Source organism: Babesia bovis, chromosome 3 (assembly GCF_000165395.2).
Source record: "Babesia bovis T2Bo chromosome 3, whole genome shotgun sequence".
Lineage (NCBI taxonomy): Eukaryota > Apicomplexa > Aconoidasida > Piroplasmida > Babesiidae > Babesia > Babesia bovis.
The window spans coordinates 2,167,459-2,184,908 of record NC_010575.1 but is presented as its reverse complement, the minus strand read 5'-3'; the positions used below and the strand labels follow the sequence as shown (position 1 = coordinate 2,184,908).

At 43.2% G+C, this 17,450-nt stretch overlaps 9 protein-coding genes across 9 annotated transcripts; 4 read left to right on the top strand and 5 right to left on the bottom strand.

The window, feature by feature from the left end:
* The first annotated feature begins 149 nt into the window (after positions 1 to 149).
* BBOV_III010150 (Colon cancer-associated protein Mic1-like family protein) lies at positions 150 to 2,678 on the top strand. The gene is made up of 10 exons (XM_051767549.1): positions 150 to 294; positions 333 to 457; positions 494 to 578; positions 613 to 768; positions 805 to 945; positions 981 to 1,173; positions 1,207 to 1,362; positions 1,397 to 1,583; positions 1,619 to 1,687; positions 1,722 to 2,678. Exons 1-10 carry the CDS (start codon positions 253 to 255, stop codon positions 2,626 to 2,628), a joined length of 2,061 nt encoding a protein of 686 aa, XP_051623538.1. The 5' UTR covers positions 150 to 252; the 3' UTR covers positions 2,629 to 2,678.
* On the bottom strand, positions 2,617 to 4,627 carry BBOV_III010140 (uncharacterized protein). The gene is made up of 3 exons (XM_001612088.2): positions 4,222 to 4,627; positions 3,971 to 4,138; positions 2,617 to 3,939 (listed from the first exon to the last, which is right to left on the bottom strand). Exons 1-3 carry the CDS (start codon positions 4,555 to 4,557, stop codon positions 2,647 to 2,649), a joined length of 1,797 nt encoding a protein of 598 aa, XP_001612138.1. The 5' UTR covers positions 4,558 to 4,627; the 3' UTR covers positions 2,617 to 2,646.
* Positions 4,628 to 4,756: 129 nt separating this feature from the next.
* On the top strand, positions 4,757 to 6,887 carry BBOV_III010130 (pyruvate kinase family protein). Its single transcript, XM_001612087.2, has one exon. It carries the CDS (start codon positions 4,787 to 4,789, stop codon positions 6,866 to 6,868), a length of 2,082 nt encoding a protein of 693 aa, XP_001612137.1. The 5' UTR covers positions 4,757 to 4,786; the 3' UTR covers positions 6,869 to 6,887.
* A 19-nt stretch (positions 6,888 to 6,906) lies between these two features.
* BBOV_III010120 (DNA polymerase B family protein) lies at positions 6,907 to 11,563 on the bottom strand. Its single transcript, XM_001612086.2, has 5 exons — positions 8,759 to 11,563; positions 8,631 to 8,724; positions 8,383 to 8,596; positions 7,033 to 8,347; positions 6,907 to 6,999 (listed from the first exon to the last, which is right to left on the bottom strand). Exons 1-5 carry the CDS (start codon positions 11,555 to 11,557, stop codon positions 6,910 to 6,912), a joined length of 4,512 nt encoding a protein of 1,503 aa, XP_001612136.2. The 5' UTR covers positions 11,558 to 11,563; the 3' UTR covers positions 6,907 to 6,909.
* Positions 11,563 to 12,633, bottom strand: BBOV_III010110 (uncharacterized protein). Its single transcript, XM_001612085.2, has one exon. It carries the CDS (start codon positions 12,575 to 12,577, stop codon positions 11,567 to 11,569), a length of 1,011 nt encoding a protein of 336 aa, XP_001612135.1. The 5' UTR covers positions 12,578 to 12,633; the 3' UTR covers positions 11,563 to 11,566.
* Positions 12,634 to 12,794: 161 nt separating this feature from the next.
* On the top strand, positions 12,795 to 13,702 carry BBOV_III010100 (S4 domain family protein). Its single transcript, XM_051767613.1, has 5 exons — positions 12,795 to 12,933; positions 12,969 to 13,127; positions 13,164 to 13,310; positions 13,346 to 13,540; positions 13,573 to 13,702. The coding sequence occupies exons 1-5, from the start codon at positions 12,856 to 12,858 to the stop codon at positions 13,699 to 13,701; spliced, it is 708 nt and encodes a 235-aa protein (XP_051623537.1). The 5' UTR covers positions 12,795 to 12,855; the 3' UTR covers position 13,702.
* BBOV_III010095 (uncharacterized protein) lies at positions 13,703 to 14,177 on the top strand. Its single transcript, XM_051767405.1, has 2 exons — positions 13,703 to 14,068; positions 14,102 to 14,177. The coding sequence occupies exons 1-2, from the start codon at positions 13,705 to 13,707 to the stop codon at positions 14,164 to 14,166; spliced, it is 429 nt and encodes a 142-aa protein (XP_051623711.1). The 5' UTR covers positions 13,703 to 13,704; the 3' UTR covers positions 14,167 to 14,177.
* On the bottom strand, positions 14,126 to 15,543 carry BBOV_III010090 (uncharacterized protein). Its single transcript, XM_001612083.2, has one exon. It carries the CDS (start codon positions 15,500 to 15,502, stop codon positions 14,156 to 14,158), a length of 1,347 nt encoding a protein of 448 aa, XP_001612133.2. The 5' UTR covers positions 15,503 to 15,543; the 3' UTR covers positions 14,126 to 14,155.
* On the bottom strand, positions 15,476 to 17,303 carry BBOV_III010080 (protein kinase domain containing protein). The gene is made up of 2 exons (XM_001612082.2): positions 17,143 to 17,303; positions 15,476 to 17,107 (listed from the first exon to the last, which is right to left on the bottom strand). Exons 1-2 carry the CDS (start codon positions 17,233 to 17,235, stop codon positions 15,515 to 15,517), a joined length of 1,686 nt encoding a protein of 561 aa, XP_001612132.1. The 5' UTR covers positions 17,236 to 17,303; the 3' UTR covers positions 15,476 to 15,514.
* Positions 17,304 to 17,450: the final 147 nt, after the last annotated feature.

The window sequence follows — 17,450 nt, the reverse complement described above, 5'->3', positions numbered from 1 at the left end:
CCCTTTCTGTTATTATAGTGATGTATATATCTATTAGATGGATTATCAACGTAATGTGTGGAGTCATTCGTCCATATTACCTGTTGACACTAGGCTCTCGCGTTACACCCTATTACATTTATATATTCTTTTCCCACCACATGTGGTTTTATAAACTTAATTCTGAACAGCATACCCATGTATGATAGGATGTTGTTGTTATTCATGGTTTTATATCATTTTGGGTATGCTGTGTACTTGCAATAGCCAGTGATGGCTGAGGTCGTGTTGTTCAAGGAACTCTACAGCTGGCAGGTATGTATAAAGACTACTAACTGTTTTATTGCGTTCAGAATGACCACGATCAGGGAGTATTTGTTGACGGTGCTAACGGTCTGGTCATTTACCAGAGTGTCTATGACAAGAGTCTTCGAGTGATCGACAGCTGCCGTAGTAGTAATATTTTTGACAGCATAAGGTATATAATCTCTGAGTATCTATATCCTTAACACAGGTTTTCTAAGCCTTTATGTGAATCTATTCTTTTTTCTTCGGATGGTCAATATATCCTTTTTTGGCATAATAATCCCTTGGCTATAGTTGGTTTCTTTTGTTCAATTTTAATTGTTATAGGGTATTATTGATACCACTAATCCTGCTTCTTCCGACATTATCGTCGACAGCTCTTCATATGAGGAAACTATAGTATTGAATGTATTTTGGTCTCAATGTAGCAAGAGCAGTGCTGAATTCGTTGTTGCTTGCACTACGTGCATTGACATATATAGTGTAAGTCGGTATACGTTGTTCTAATTTTTATAACAGTTCACTTTTCGTGGTTATACCTTACGTCGTCTTTGTAGTAAGCGCATCAGTTGTAGCCACGTTTGGAATGACCTTGGGGGTACTTATCTCGTTGTGTTAAAGAGCAACAATGTTTTGCAACCATATCGCATTATTAGCAAGGTATGCCTATATTGTATCTATATATTCTTGCATAGGAGGTTCGCCCTGTAACTGATGTTGAATTGAGTGTTCGTGATGGCCACAAGTTGCAGCGTTCTGCAATTACTGTTGTTACAATATATGGCAGTACATATTGTGTATATAAGGACTTCATCAATGGGATGGTATCACTTCGTTCTCTTACAGACAGCAAGGCCGTCGACATTGTCCTTGAGCTCAAGTGTCAGGGTATGTTTGGTATAACTCATACAATGTTTATAGGTTGGCTGGATATAGCTGTATTTGACAATTTAATATTCGCTTTAACTGGTGGCAATGAGACGTACATATTTGACATTGCAATGAAGGATCGTGCTTTATTAGCTCGTGTTCCTCAGCGCAAGCCTTGCATGTCATCTATATCTAGTGATGTACAAGGTATTTCATGATCTAGATATGTCATTTCTTTCAGTTTTTATACCTAACGTTGTTGTTGACTCCTATGGCGGATTTGTGTACAATCTTACTCTGGACCACAATATGTTGATGCTTGTTTTATTACAGTCCCACAGTGAGGCTTTGATTGCTGATTTTTACCAGCGTCGTCAAGGATCTATTCAGCGTGTTATAGAGATAGTAAACAGTGCCATGTCCAGCCGGTTTGTAGATTGATATGTATTAACACTGTATACAGCTATCGGAGTGACCGTTTACAATTACTGTTTAAATCTATTGTATCTCACTATGCAAAATCGTTGATAGAGTTGGTTACCAATGTATCTATTCATACATTTCAGGATAAATCAACTGGGTACGCGTACTGCCAACAACGTATCTATACCATTTAACCTTGTTGAGGAGCACATTGGGGATCGTTCTATTCTTACGGAGTACCGATTTGGCAATTCAGTTTTATATCCCTATATATGCCATGAGTGGAATGTATCACCAAATGCAAATATATTTGATTTTACAATGGCTCTGCTATGTCATCATTACAATTTTGATTTTGACGGAATAGTTCGTCTGCGTGATAGCATTGTTTTGGAGCCTCCGAGTATAGACAACGTGATTCTGAAGAGTAAAATCGCATCAGGTGGTAACAATGTTTTATCTGGTGAGGTCCGTGAGTATTTGTCATCGCCTGATGGTGACATTCCCGCTTTGTATGACAGTTCAGTACAGGATCGACCCTATATCATATCCGTTTTACTTTCATATTTTCGGGCATTGATATCATTCCACCTTCAACCTACTCACATGCTGCAAGTACTGCTGTTTGACATGTGCATTTTGTACAACTGCTTGGATGTTGCTTTACATTTGATTCGATGTAGGGTCATTCACGATTCCATATTTCTTTGTTATCGTATGTTATTTTTATATGCTGTTTTGCGGGATCGTGTAGTTCGTCAGCAGTGTCTCGACATGTGTGTTCGTCTGAAGGCTTATGATTTATGTATCTCTATTTTCATGCTTGATCGTGACTACTACGGTGCTCTTGTTTGCATTCGTACTTACCGTCTATTATCGTTTCCGCTTTATCGCATTTTATACGAGGCTGCTATTGATGTGGATGCTCAGACACGTAAGCTTCATTCATGGCCGAGTATCATATCATTCGTTCGACGCTGGGTTGAGGACTGCGGTCCTACATCAGGTCCTAACCTTCAGGGTTGCGAGATGTGGTTACCCAACTTATAACATAATGTAGTTATTTTTTTATAAGTCTAATAAATTAATGCAATCTTTTACAAAGTTATTTTTCATGTTTTCGAAAGCAATTTTATGCTTCTTTCCAACTTTGTAACCTATTTGCATGAGTTGCTCCAATATGAATTCATTCATATACTCGCTTTGTAGATTAGCGGTTTGCACTATCCTAATGAGTGCTAGAATATGTTCAACACTATCTAGGGACTGTGTTCTCCTGGGTAATGTTGTGATGAGTGTTAATATTGCTTTGGGGTCAATGTATCCCATATTGATCATGGCATTATGGAACTGTAGCATCGCTGTGATTGCAAACTGCGGAGCATCTCTGACGAACCTTTGGGAACATAATACCAGTGTGTTCCGGTCCACAACTACATTTGCTTTATCCAGAAATACAACAGCATCCGTGACTTGTTCAGCTGTTAATTCGTAGACATCCTCGAACAGTACGGGCAGTATATTGTGCCTTATAAAAGCCGTTATATCACCTACATGGCCAGGTCCATCTCCTATATACTCGATGTATGTAGTACTAGCCTTTAGTAACTCCACCATAGGGTTGATATTTGACTTAATGACTCTTACAGCGTCCGGGTGTGTTATTGTTCTCTGTATGAGGCTACCCAATTCATGAACTGTGACTAGATCATGTAATAGCATCGATGTGTATGCCTGTGTGAGCCTTAACAAAATTTCACCAGTTGCTTCATGCACTTGGGATATGACGACATATACGCACCTTTTGATATCTTGGAGCGAGATAATCGAGTGTATACGTGGCACGGTAAGTATGCTAACTGCAGCCTCCAGAATATCTGTTGTGTTATTGCTAGCCAATATATCCTCGAGTTTGAGGATACATACTCTTATGATATCGGGGTATACCATTCGCAAATCGACTAGTGAACATATTAGTTGTGACATCATAGCACCGTTCAGGTTAGGCACTTCTTTCAGTATCCAATGTCTCCAATATTCCTTTGCCTGTGGAGATATTTTTTTGTTTTTCAATATCTTTTGCATGTTAATAGCCATTGATACTGCATTTATTCTGTTATTGTGTGCTAGAACTATGCTTGATACCGGAACATGCGTCGTCATCTTCTTTTTTCGACCCATACGAGCAACACCTAAACATGGCGTATCATTATCAACAGATGGTGATGATGCAGCCATGTAAAATTCTGTACCGGTAAATCGTCCATAGCTTGATTCAGTACCCCGCTTTATGCTCCTATGCACTGCGTTAGCCAATCTCTTCCTCATTTTGTGATTGGAATGTATATACCCACGGTATTTCTGCATATATATTTTGTAAACTGTTTGCTACAGATATTGCATTACGCAAAGCAGTTTCATGACCATGTTGCAACTCATTGACCTTTTGGAAGTGTTGAGAAATGCTCTTCATATTTTCACTAGAGTGGACTATATCCTTTGCCATGGAATTATTAAGATGACGTAAATCCGATATCATTTCACATGTTTTACATGCTACCTATATATTAAGTTAGTGTTTTACTATAGAGCAATATGCAGGCACATGTTTCATTTCACATGATCATCTACAGTAGAACATACCTTATATCCTAGTAGTGCTGCAGTCTTGCCTATTAAATTGAACTTAACTTCTGGTACAACATATTCATCCTTGGCTGCGCCACAATATGAACACTGCTGATTTATTTTTCCTATATGTTTTCTAAAATGGACCGCTACTTTGTTCGGTATTGGTGAAGGTGCCAATTTAAATGTGTTCAGGCTATCTTCTATTAGGTGTATATAACCTTCTTTGGTAATGCGATTGGTAGTACTCGATCTTTTTTGATTTTTTCTTTTATTGTTTCTTATATCTTCTGGTTCCTCATTACTTTCACTATTGAATACTTTACAAGAATCCTTGTCATCTTGCGACATTGTAGAAGGTCATGTGCACATGCTGTATTACGTGTAACAGTTACCTTTTAACAGCATATTTTAATATTTCGTAGGACCTTTAATGGAATAATATGCGATATTTCCTATACAAGCTACGTGTAATAACACCCTTGCTATCTAGGGTAGCTACCCCCTGTAACATGATGGGCACATGGTTTATATTCCCTACATGTCCTTGATAAATCATTTTGTATTTTAATATATTAAAATGGCGGTCATACTATCCTTAATGAGTTATCCTTTGTTCTTTGCAGTTTGTGCATTGTTTGCCGTTGCGAATGGCGATGGCATTTCGCACACATTTTCGGACCGTGCTAGCAATTGCATGGGTTATTTAGCTCGCACTAGTAATCAGCCTGAGCGTCGTTATTCTGAGGAGAACACTTCCTTCCGTCAGCGCAACGTCCGTCGCAACATCTATGAAGTCGATGCTCCTGCGAGTCGTGAGGATGCTGTTGATTACTTCACTCACGTTCTTTCCGCGACTTCCAACCCTGCTTTCTCCCCTGCTGAGATTCCTCAAGGTCAGTTTATGACTTTGACTAAGCAGGTTTCCACCTTGGGACCTTCTACATGCACTGCTGATTCCTTGAGGTCTATTATGGAGGCTGGTACTGACATTTACCGTTTGAACTTTTCTCACGGCACTCGTCTATTTAAATTGCGTCTTACTCGTATGATTCGTCAGTTGGAGTTGGTCCGTTCATCTGGTGAAGGTTCTGACTCCTTCATGGTATCACCTAAGGGTATTTTGGGTGACATTCAAGGACCCAAGTTGCGTATTGGCCGTTTCATGCCTAACGTCGATGCTGTTGGCAAGGGCATCGAGAGCAGTGCAGCTGAGTTTGTTGAGCTTAAGAAGGGTGACAAGTTTACTTTTGACACTCATGACGTCAAGGGTTCTCAGACTCGCGTAAGGTTCAACTTCCCTGATATTTTGCGTGACTTGAATGTTGGCAACACCATTGCTATGGATGACGGTAACTTGAACTTGGAGGTTATTTCTGTTGACAGGGATGCTCCATCTGTGACTGCTGTTGTTCTTAACGACGGTGTTCTTTCCAGTCGCAAGGGTTTCGCCGTTCCCAATGTTGCTATTACCGTTGACCTCTTCAGTGAGAAGGACGTCAAGGATACTATTTTCAGTTACGCTTTGGGTTTGGACTTCCTAGGTGTCAGTTTCGTTCAGCGTATGACTGACATCTTGTACCTAAAGAACATCATATTGGACTTTGCTGGTAGTTCCTACATGCAACCATTGCTTGATCGTATTGATGCCATTGACATGAACTCCATTAACACTGAGGACGAGGACCCCGAGATCGAGGCCATTTTACAGGAGTACTACATTGAACGTTTCTTGCCTGCCAAGCAGCACCTCATGACTGCTCTTCCTCACCTTGAGAACGTTGGAATCGCCATTATCCCTAAGATTGAGAAACAGCCTGCTTTGGACGACATCAACGGTATTCTGGAGGTATCAGACGGTATGATGATTGCTCGTGGTGACCTCGGTGTAGAGACTGAAATTACTAATCTCCCAGTTATCCAGAAGCGTTTGATCCAACTATGTCGTTTGGTATACCACAAACCTGTGATTGTTGCCACCCAAATGTTGGAGAGCATGAAGAGCAACCCCAAGCCATCTCGTGCTGAGGCTACTGACTGTGCCAATGCTGTTTACGACGGTGCTGACGCCGTTATGCTTTCTGCTGAATCAGCTACTGGTGCTTACCCTGCTCATTCAGTTCGTACTCAGCGTCTATTGTTGTACAATGCTGAGAACGACCCTTACTTCAACGCTGAGCAGTTGTTGCGCGAGAGCTTGTTGAACGAGGACATTATGAGTAAATTGAGTTCAATTCGTCCTCGTGAGGTAGCTAAGATCATGTCATTGGTTGAGTTGGACATGCTCGCCACTCGTGAGTGGAATAACCGTCACGCTTTGTTGCGTGATGCAGCTAATGATGTTTCCATGGTTATTGCTTCTGAGGACGTCGACGCATTGATTGTCCACGTTGATGACAAGCCTGAGTTGATCCAGTGGATTGCTACTAAACGTCACACCCTGCCAATTGTGATGTTGACTAGCAGGATCGAGCTTGCCAGGCGTATGTTGTTGACATGGAGTGTCAAGCCACACATGCTTCCAGATGGCTCCGATGCTGCCACGTATGCTGAGGAAATTGCTCCGTTGTACGTTGGCAAGGACTCTAAGGTGATGTACATCGAATGCGAGGACAACAAGGTTCTATCTAGTGTTGTGATTGACTTGAAAAAAGGCAATTGAATAAAGATGTAAATTGAACTTTGCGATATTATATCTTGTTACTATGTTGTATACATTATTTTCAGCACGTTTCTATATAACCTTAGTGTCTGTGCTAGTGTCCGTTTATACGTTATTTTGTGGAAGTACACCTGTGGATGTTATATGCCATTTTGTATGCTTACCTCGCAATGCCAAGCATTTTGGCAAGATGCGCTTGCGACAGCACTTCCGGTACAATTTAGGCATATGTTATGGATTGCCTCTAACTTCCTCTCTAGCGTATTGAGTGTATCCAAGGTCCTCAGTAGAGTTTGCTGTGGCTGGAGTGCATATTCCTGGCAAAATTGATCCTTATATTCAGTTGTGGGAGTATCCGTAATGGATTCCGTGCTTTCAGTATCGCTGTTTGTTCCTGGTTTAACAGATCTGGATGCACTGTCATCCTCAGTCGAGATAGTACTACTGCAGTATTGCCATAAAGTTCCTGTTAAGTGTACTTTCGCATGTGTCCTTCGGATACAGTCTATTCCTACATGTCTTATATCGTATATATTGCGCAGTAGTGTCTTTACAATGCCATTTTGGGGGCTTGTATCCAGTACTTGAAGCATCCGTTGTAATGGTGGAAACAGCTGCCTCTTGAGGTAGTAGTCAACATCCACTAGATGTAGCGGCATAGCTTGTTTAATCTGGTCCATGATCGATTGTACAGTATTCTGCGGCAGTGTCTTATATCCTCGTTCCTTTATATAGTCGTGCGGTTTGAAAATACCAATGACATCATTTGGGTATACGGCGCCACCTTTCACACCACTGTAATGTTCTATTCTCGAGTGCGTGAATACATGCGGTATGTATTCATTTTCGAGAATTCTATCCCCGTAGTGTTTTTCAATTTTATATTTTGCCACAATAGCCGCTGCCGGCAGGGTACCCACTTGCCCAGTTACCTCCTCGCTGTACGTCCCCAGCCTAACTTGCCTATATGTTATAAAGTCCTTCAAAGTCCACATGTGGCTTAGATCGCGGAACGCCCGGACCAACTGTTCATACGCTGTGTCTAATGACTTTGTCTTTAGGATGGATTCTAGAACATCCTTGAGCAGTGCCCTCGTGAGGTTGCATTCGCTAGACCGCATTGTTTCCACACCTTTATCATCGTAGAATACCTGTCCATCTATATGTGCCAAACCTAGGTATCTCTTTTTGGAAACCAGTATACACGGTGAATATACCTTCTGGAACAGTATTTTAATAGGTTCAGGTACAGCTTCATTTATCTTTTTGGCTATTTTCTTTGCCTCAGCTTCCGCCTCTACAACGTTTTTCCCGGGAAACTTTATGAATATACTGTCAGTATCTCCGTATATAACCTCTGCATCGAAGTTATTGTGTACTATTTCTCTGCAATGGAGTATAAGTGCTCTTGCAATGGACACTACAGACTCCGCTAGATCGGAGCATGGCATTCTTCCCGAGTAGCTTGATGCAGTCAGCCTGGTAATGCTATGCTACTTCTTAGGTCCACCTACCCTACTGATAAGTTGGATAACATCTTCAGTCCATGTTGCTCTCTATCTAGTTTATGTAAGCTGATTGCATCCATATCAGGTTGTTTCATAGCTTCTTTTATCTTCCTTCTGCTTTGTAGTACTACTTTCAACATCATAGGCAATATCCCTTCCCTAACACGTTTATCTACAAACATTACTCCATTTGGCGTGATGTGCACCCCAATCCCTTTATCTGTTGTTTATATAGGATCACTAGTTCACCATACCTGTTCTGTGTTCCGTAATATCCTCCAGTATACCCTCTTCTGGGTAGTATGTCATTATACCTAGTTTAATGCTACCGCTATTTTTCTTGTGTTCCTGACAACAGTGAATATATATACCTGTAACATACACTGAGCAGCCCTAGGCAAGTACTGTAGCAAATATTGTATGCGATCGTGATGCACGAATACAGTGACTGGAAGTCAAGTATCGCAACTGGCGCTAGGTGCAAACCACTTTGGGGTTGCATGACAATGGGTATTGCCACGGAGGGTCTTTGTTCATGTACCTGTCTTTGGGTAGGAGATGGTAAAAGGTAGCCATATGACTTGGTGAACCTGAGCAGTACGCTTTCCACGTGATACTGGCTTCCTCGTACTATAGCACTTTTAATATCCAGGCCATATAGTTTCGAGAATGTTGCATACCTTCGTAGGTACACTAGTTTATCCATAGTCGCTAGTACTGCATAGTTCCGGAAAAGCATGTACCTTATAGCTCTGTAAGCGTGTGGTTTGTATGATCCATGTTTTGGGGCAGATTCTGTAGTGGCACTAGGGTCATTACTTGCATTGAGCTGTACACTTGTAGTTAACCACTTACTAAGCGTATATTGACTGTAAACGGGCATTAGGTAATCAAACTGGTTATAGACTATATTCTCCAGTGTTAAGTTAGCGAGATTAAGCTCCCTCAGTGCCACATCAGCCAGGTCAAATATAAGTCTCCCTAGGCAAAATACTGGTTTAATGCTACTGCTTTTATATCTGCCCTTGATTAATTTAGCATTTTGATGCGTCATAATCGTTGTTATATCCGTTATCTGTCTTTCGTGTTTAGGTGGTACTCTTGATATCCTTTCTAGGAAGTCTGGCACACCTATTGCGGCAGCTCTGTGCTGTATGTATCCAATTGAACTCCGTGCCACATCGTATCCATATATAATATTTGGGTCAAACTTAATAAACAAGTTTTCCACTTCCTGTATTAACTCCCTTTCCGATTGTACATAAGCCACGTTTATATACTTCTGTGAGTTAATTATACGTTCTATGGTATCCATGTTAATATTCTTCCTTTGCACCATTGCAAATCTATTGAACCCGGTTAATTTAGCTCTATCTTGCTTTTTAGTACCTGACTTTAGTGGATCTACTATAATAGCTCCTTGTACATCTGCATATGGCAACCCAAGTTCCTGGAACCGTTGTACCAACCTATGATCCCTTTTAGTGTATACGACAGCTAGTATACTGTGCACTAGCGGATCTGGGTACACCTTGTTAGGTTCAGATTCAGTTATGACATCGATTACAATCCCGCTTTCAAAGTTATCCGGGGCACCGGTTGCATCCGATGCTGGGTCCATATCAATTGGTGGATCGGTGTCCTGTAAAGACTGTGTAGTAGACAGTGAATTTGGTTCATCTACGTCGAATAAATCCTGTTGATGTCCACTTGGTGGGATATCAGTCTTTATCTGTTTACTTAGCCTTGGTAGCGGTAACGCAAATCTGTAGGCATAGCACCCATGTTCCTCAGTTTTTCTATGTTCATGGGAATCAGAGTGGAAAAACGCGGAGCTGACTGTAATGAGTTCATTTTGCTTAATTCTTTCCCTAGGACATCCCTCATATTTAAGTTCCGTGTCAACTCGTTTGCAAGCACATTTAGTTCGTTCTTCTATAAAGTCATAGAATTGCTTGAGGGTCTCCTTGGAGGCAAATGTTGGCGGTGGTTCTTCCTGTGACTCAATGGGTGACAGTGATAGTGTTTGGAGATCAGTACAATGCCTGTTCCAATATTGCATGAATTGGCCCAATGGGCCCATATACCTTCCCACTGCAAATTCGCGCTGTGTCAGGTCCTGGCTATTCCCCTGTAACGCACTACTACATTCAAATATATTCAGTATACTTGCTACGTGGGTATCAATCTCAAGCTCGCTATTAGACACTTTTTTGTGCTCCGACATGAATATAGACGGTGAGTTCCTGAGGATCAATTTCTCCATCATCGGGGCTGTATTATCCTGGTTACTCCCTGTATAGTTGGATATACGTTTCCAAAGTGGATGGTCGTGCATTGACCAATTTGGATACAGTGGTATTGGCTGCCTTATCTTGATTGCTGAGGATAAATAGACGTAGTCCATTCCCCGGAGGTTGTAATCAGACATGAAGTGCATGAAGTAGCTGATGTGTACTTCATAAGGCTGCAGTAAATGCCCATCAATTCCGGAGCTATATGCATATCCCGCTAGATACTTGGTATATGCCGGGTTATAGTGGTACACCTTGATAAACTTCTGCTTTTTGGTATGGTAGCCATAGAATAACAGATGTTCCACTACATCAACTCGGTGTATATGTGCTGTTGATGCCGCTGTCTGTTTTCTGAGTAGTGCTATCCTCTGTGATGATTGGCTCATTAGTCGTATCCTTGAATTACGCCTTCTCTGTGAACTATGGCTACTAGAACCTGGAGTTGGTCTCGTACTCTGTTGTCGTTCATCCTTATCACCTTGTGACTCAGTTATGAATTGCTCAGCCTCTTTATCACCAGTGGGTTTATGTACTGCGGAACTATCTTTATGGCCACGATAGCTCTTCTTGTCTGCAGCAGCTCTTCTTGCTACTACCTCCAGTACTCTATGTACTTTCTTAGCAAATTTATGTGGATCTTTATCCTTTGGTACTTGTAGATAGAAGTAAGGGAGGTACCCGTGTACATGTAGACACACCTGCTGACCCGCTGGCGTTGATCCGAATATCCTAATTACCGGGACGTGCGTGACTACATCTCCCGTATCTGAGTGATGTGGGTCAAACTCTGTAGGCCTGGACATAACGTAGTCATGGTACACCAATTGCACTGCCACTCGTGCATTAGCTCTTACTAGTGAAATGAAGTCCTCCATCCTGGACATCAAGAGTGCCTATATCTTCCGGATATTGATTGGGTAATTCCACCTGTGCGTAGCTTGGTGTTTACTAGCTAGTATGTCCGTGCGCCGTATCCCTTTGAGGTAATCCAGCAAAGATGACTGTGTAGTGTCCTTAAGCATATTTATGAAGTGATCCAGTGTATCTATAGCCTCTTGTCTGCACATATAGGTAGACGCCCCTGTAGTGGCGCATAATCTGGCGTACAAATCTCGCAGATAACACTCCTGTGGGTAGCGCATACGTTGTATTTCTCGTAGTGTACTAAGGGTACTCTGGTAGCTCCCAGCTGCTATTTGATTCTGTAGCAGTGACTGCGCTTCTGGCGTAAGCATTTGAGCAATTCTAACTCTGGCTCCTATCGTAGCTCCGTTTATCACATGCGCATTGACTACCTCTGTGTTCTTATGCCATATATACTCTATAAAAGCCTTTTGTGCAATTATTTCACCCAGGGTTTGACTTTCAGTATCGCTTTTGTGTAGGTATGATGGTATCTTTTTATTAGCTTCGTGGATAGTATTTTCTACTATCTCCGTGAAACTGGGTATATCTCCTGTTATGTATCCAGTCTGCTTCATGCGCCACTTATGCCTACTTGACATTAAAGCTACTGATTTAATAATGCCGCAAAAGTCATGTGGTGTATGTATGCACTGTTCCTTCGATAAGTGTAAATGACGATCCAAGAGCCTGTATAATACATCATCGAGATCCACTGCAGCCAGTAGGTAGCAGAGTGGGTATATATCTGAGGTTTCAATACGCTCCAGCGTTGGTACCACCTGAGCTATATGACATGTCAACTCATGAACCTTTCTATGTGACTCCAGTTGGTTTTGAACCAGCAATTTTGCGATATCTACTGCCTGTTTAGATGTTATCAATTCCCTTCTAGATACAAGCTCCTCTATCCTTGTTGTCCAAATACGTGCTGATCGTTTAACCTTCCTTTTTGATAGCTCTCCTAGGGACTGGAGTATCGATTGTACGGCATTTACCATGGAATTTAGAGTATTCCTCCCAGGGAATGTAGACACCAATGGGCACTCATAATTATGATCTGTAGTACCAGGGTACAAAAAATGATTCACATTATCTATGTGAGTTATTTTATATCTGCTCTATCCTGATATTACCCGATTATTGCATCATGAGTCCAACGTCGTGTGTATCATGTAGTGAATAGAAGGTCGCTTATTAGTTTACACATTTGGAATACTCCAGTGGTATTGCATACAATACTATATGATACTGCATTGGGTATGACTTAATATTGTAGATGCGTATCCGCATATCGCAATTTTGTGCGCGTGTTGGTATATGCAGTCGCGGAGCTGCTAAGCGTTTAATAAAGAAGGTTGGTCTTGGTGGACCTTTTCTAACTGATTACAGGGCCATGTATTACTTAATGGCACAGCCGTGAAAAGCGACATCCCAGTGAAGAGTGGATTGGATCCCGGATGCGTATCACTCTTAAGAGCTCCTGGTCTCGGCGGCATTAGTGTAATGCTCCACAAGCCAGAGTGCTACTTATCAACTTATACCCAACGTGTTTGTTCTACGTCCCGTGACTATATCTACTTACAGACTGATTTATGGGCCAAGTCATTATTGATTCCCAGCAATCGATCTGAAGAGGATTTACGTGGCCATCTAGACCCATCACGTTTACGTAGACTATTGTGCATTAACCCTTTGGACTACTCCGCTAGTGGTTTGTCTTTATTCTCTGAGGTATGTCCTACTAGACATTGCTTCATGATATACAGGACATCTCATTATTCAATCGATTTAATGATTGCGAGGAGTGTTACGATATAAGCTTCCGTGACACTTTGACGGAATCTAAGCTATGTGTTCTTCGTGGTGAAATATACCTTGATGGCGAGTTAATTCCACCACTGACAGTTGAGGTTCTGGGTGACTACAGCGCTAGGATCAGGCTGCACGGAGGTTCCCGTAAGGTATGTCACATTGACTGTCTACAAATTCCCAGCTCCGTAGGATATGTATGCTAGCTGGGCTTGAAATCCGCTCTATAAAGCGCATAGGGCTTGGTAACCTTTGTCTAGGCAACCTTTTGTGCGGCCGCTGGTTACTCCTGCGTGGTTACCAATTAACATAGCCCATGATGTTAAGACTTTGTGGGTTACATCTTGGATCACGGCAACACGGTTGGCGTTTTGAGCGGCTGCGTCCAACATTCCGACGCTGGTTGCGTATAGTACACCCTCCTCAATTACGCTCGCCACTGGTTAAGCTGGACCCCGAGAGTAACAAGCTAATATACATATGTAACGGGCGTGTATCACGCCGATTTATCGAGCCCTTTGAGCGTTCAGGTCGCCATTACATCCGGAAGGGTGAGACCCTAGAGACACCAGTGCTAGCCTTTGTCAAGGGTGGCTCCCACGTGTTGTTAGAGACGTTATCTATGGACGAGGTCGAGCGCCTTGAAAAGCTGATTCCCGACATTCGCCGTGCATTTGACGGTATGTAAATTAATGAAACCACATTACTCCCAGAATGCGAATCTAAATGCGATGATACTTCCGGAAACGAGCACCGGGCCATAGACCTCACTGGGTAATATTATCTATAGCGTTGATGACCGAATGCATATGTGCATTTTCTAGAACTACTTCAGGTATTTCACAGCTGCCACTGGATGACAGCTTCCTCTTAATGCGTATTGGTGATACGTCAATGTCGTCATGGATCAACTCCTTTCTTCTGTTGAATGTCACAGTCCTCCTGAGCGATAGTTTTAAAGGGCGCCGCTCCCCAGAGAAGCTTTCTATAAGTTCGCATAGAGTGTAGTCCCCCAATTGGGTTACAGGCTCCTGCGGTAGCAGCTCATCGTCACCACCTGCCCAGCATTTGAGCATTGCAGGATCAATCTCCGATAGTTCCTGGGTACTAGGGTCATATTTGTGTATGACCAAACCCCGCTCCGTATGCTTCACGGCAAAACATTCCCCGAAACCGTAGTTATCCTCGTTATCCGACACATCGGAGTCAATGGGCTCAACTGCCATTAAAGGTGCTATAGTAATGGTATCCAGCCTCTTTTTGAAATACGGCAGGAAATCTGGAGCTCTTACGTCATACACTAGTGTATGAGGGACGTTGCTCTTACGAATTGCCTCCAGGCATTCTTCCTCGTGTTTACGTGAGGTCGTGCAGAGAACTAGTGTATGCTTCATGCTACCGCAATACACATCAGTGTCGTCAGGGACAGCCACTTGCTTCGCAAATTCGCTACCGTTACTGATAGTTCTATTCAGCGGGACCTCGATCATGCTGTACGGTATGTATAAAAGACCCCTGCAGACATCGTTCTCACATACTCGTAATTCCTTGGGTGCAGTAATACCAGTTGCGTACTTACGTAACAATGCCTTGGGCTCCGCCATGCGCTTGCAGGTACATAGTGGCGGTGTATACCCCAAGGGGTTGCGATCACGATTCCATTTCCAAAAGTCCAGTCCTATCTTGCCACTACGTTCCAGCACATCGGCGTCAGGACTTAATGGTGAGAAGTCTCCAGGTCTAATTGTGTAGTAGAAATTAGTCTCTAGGTCCCATCCTAGGTCCTGGTATAACATGGGTGCTCGTTTGGATTGCGAATATGTATCCGATTCAGGTTCCTTAGAGTTATCAGTCTTCCGTGGACACACTGGCTCTGTTTGTACCGCTGCATTTTCCGTTGTCACCTCGGAATCCAGAGTTCCATGGCGCAATGAAGGGATGGTTGTGTCATTACCGGCGTCTATGCGTTTGCGCAGGTTTTGTGACAACCTCTGGAAGTACTCTGGATGCTTTCTATAAAACAGCCGTTCGTGTAACAGCGCACAGTACAGCTGACTTTCCGACACAAGCTCGCTCGCGCGCTCTGCTATGTGAATTAGCGATAAATTCGTCATTATTAAAATATATTAGAAATCTCTGGGGGTGTGATTGCTACTCATGTAGTTTCTCCGGCTGCATACCATGCTTCCGGAGTTTGATTTCTCGGGCTCCTTCGCCAGGGTGTGTGGCTGTTGTACCGTGGATGACCCGAATGCAGGAACGGTTCTCCCGGTAAACTGTGCCCGGTAGCTATCCGGATGGCGTACACATGTAGTTGCGTTAGAGTCCACAGACATGGTATCCTCACTGGCGTGGGTGTAGAGTGACTGCTCCTCACGGCGCTTAACAGCTCGAGTTAGGTAACGTGGCTTCGTAGGCGTACTTGGGTACTGTTGTGAAACCCGTTCTGCATACAAACGTTGCCTTAGTGAAGAAACAGGCTCGTCGCTTGGTGGTGGTATTTGCCTTCGGCGACGGCCTGAACTGGGAGCGTCACTATCCTTGTCACCCAGTGACATACCCTGCTCACCCAATGGAAGGAACTGCGAAAGCAGCTCCGTGCTCTTTGGCGTTACTGGGTTTGCAGCACGATGGTAAAATGCGATATCGGCCTCTAAATGTGATAGTCCCGTTGACACCGATGTTGTAACCGCATCGTTATCAGGCCTCGGGGTGGAATCCATGTCCACGGGATCGGATTCTGAATCCATAAAGTCGGTAGTGGCACGCTGCTCGAAGGCAGCGTGCCTAGGGTTAACCGGTGTCCGCAACTGAGGCGCTTCCGGATTACCAAAGTCAATAGATGGTTGGCTTATAGGCTCCAAGCGATGGTTGCCCCTGCGTACTATGTTGTAGTATATCTTTTCTCGGTCGCGCTCATTGACGGTAGCCCAGAACCAATCGTATACAGGTCCGTCCCATATACTGAGTCCAAGGCACTGTACCGCGCTAGCGCGCCTGGAAGGGTCCTGTTGTAACAGGGCATACAACAAAGTGTTCAACTGCCTGCTCCTACCGGGTAACGGTAAAGGTACACCGTTCTTCATGAGTTGTGCCAATTCAGCTAAAGTAGTCGCCTTGTGGAACGGTGTCTTCCCATAGGATAGTTCATAGAGAACAATCCCCAAGGCCCACATGTCCATCTTGTCATCGTAGTTCTTAGATTGAGATAACAATATCTCAGGGCACCAATAGTACGGAGTTCCCACACATGAATGGGCAAATGATTCCATACCAATGCTCCTGCATAACCCCAAATCACCAATCTTGCATACATACCCATTGCGGTTCTGTGCCTTGTGGTTTGAATGTAGGAATATGTTCTGTGGTTTCAGGTCCCTATGGAGTATACGACCCTGCTTAGGTCCAAGTGACGAGTTGTGGCAGTAGGCCAGAGCGAATAGTAATTGAAGTGCAATGTCGAATATAACCTGCTCGTTCACATTTACATAATGCTTGTGGAACTGGCGCATATTTTCACCTAGATCCCCGGAGTCACAGTATTCCATGATGATGTACAGCAGGTGTTTCTGGCGATCCACAACTCGATCCACGTATCTAACGATGTTTGGGTGCTTTAGATCCCTCATAACGTTGACTTCCATAACTAACTGCTCCTTTTCCTTCTCACTTAGCCCTTTGTAAGATACAACCTTCCAGCAAAAGAGCTCTCCAGTAACCTGTAGGGCTTTCGTGAAAACAAAAACTAATTTACCTTATGCTGGACCTGGTACACTTCGCCAAAACGCCCGGCGCCAATGCGCCGCAGCGTTTTGAACTGCGCTAGGCGGTCCTCCTCACTGGACATGGCGCCGCGGTCTCAGGAAGACGGTGTGTGTATTGCCTATTATCGAAACCACTAGCGCAACGTGTCACTAATTGATATATGAAGCCTTCTGTTGTGAATAAGGGCTGTCAGAGCATTTTCTAGTACTAACTGCATACAACTGCCGCCCGACCGACGTGACAGCACACAAAAATAAGACCCTCCTTTTGGAATACACGCTGTATAATTTATGTAAT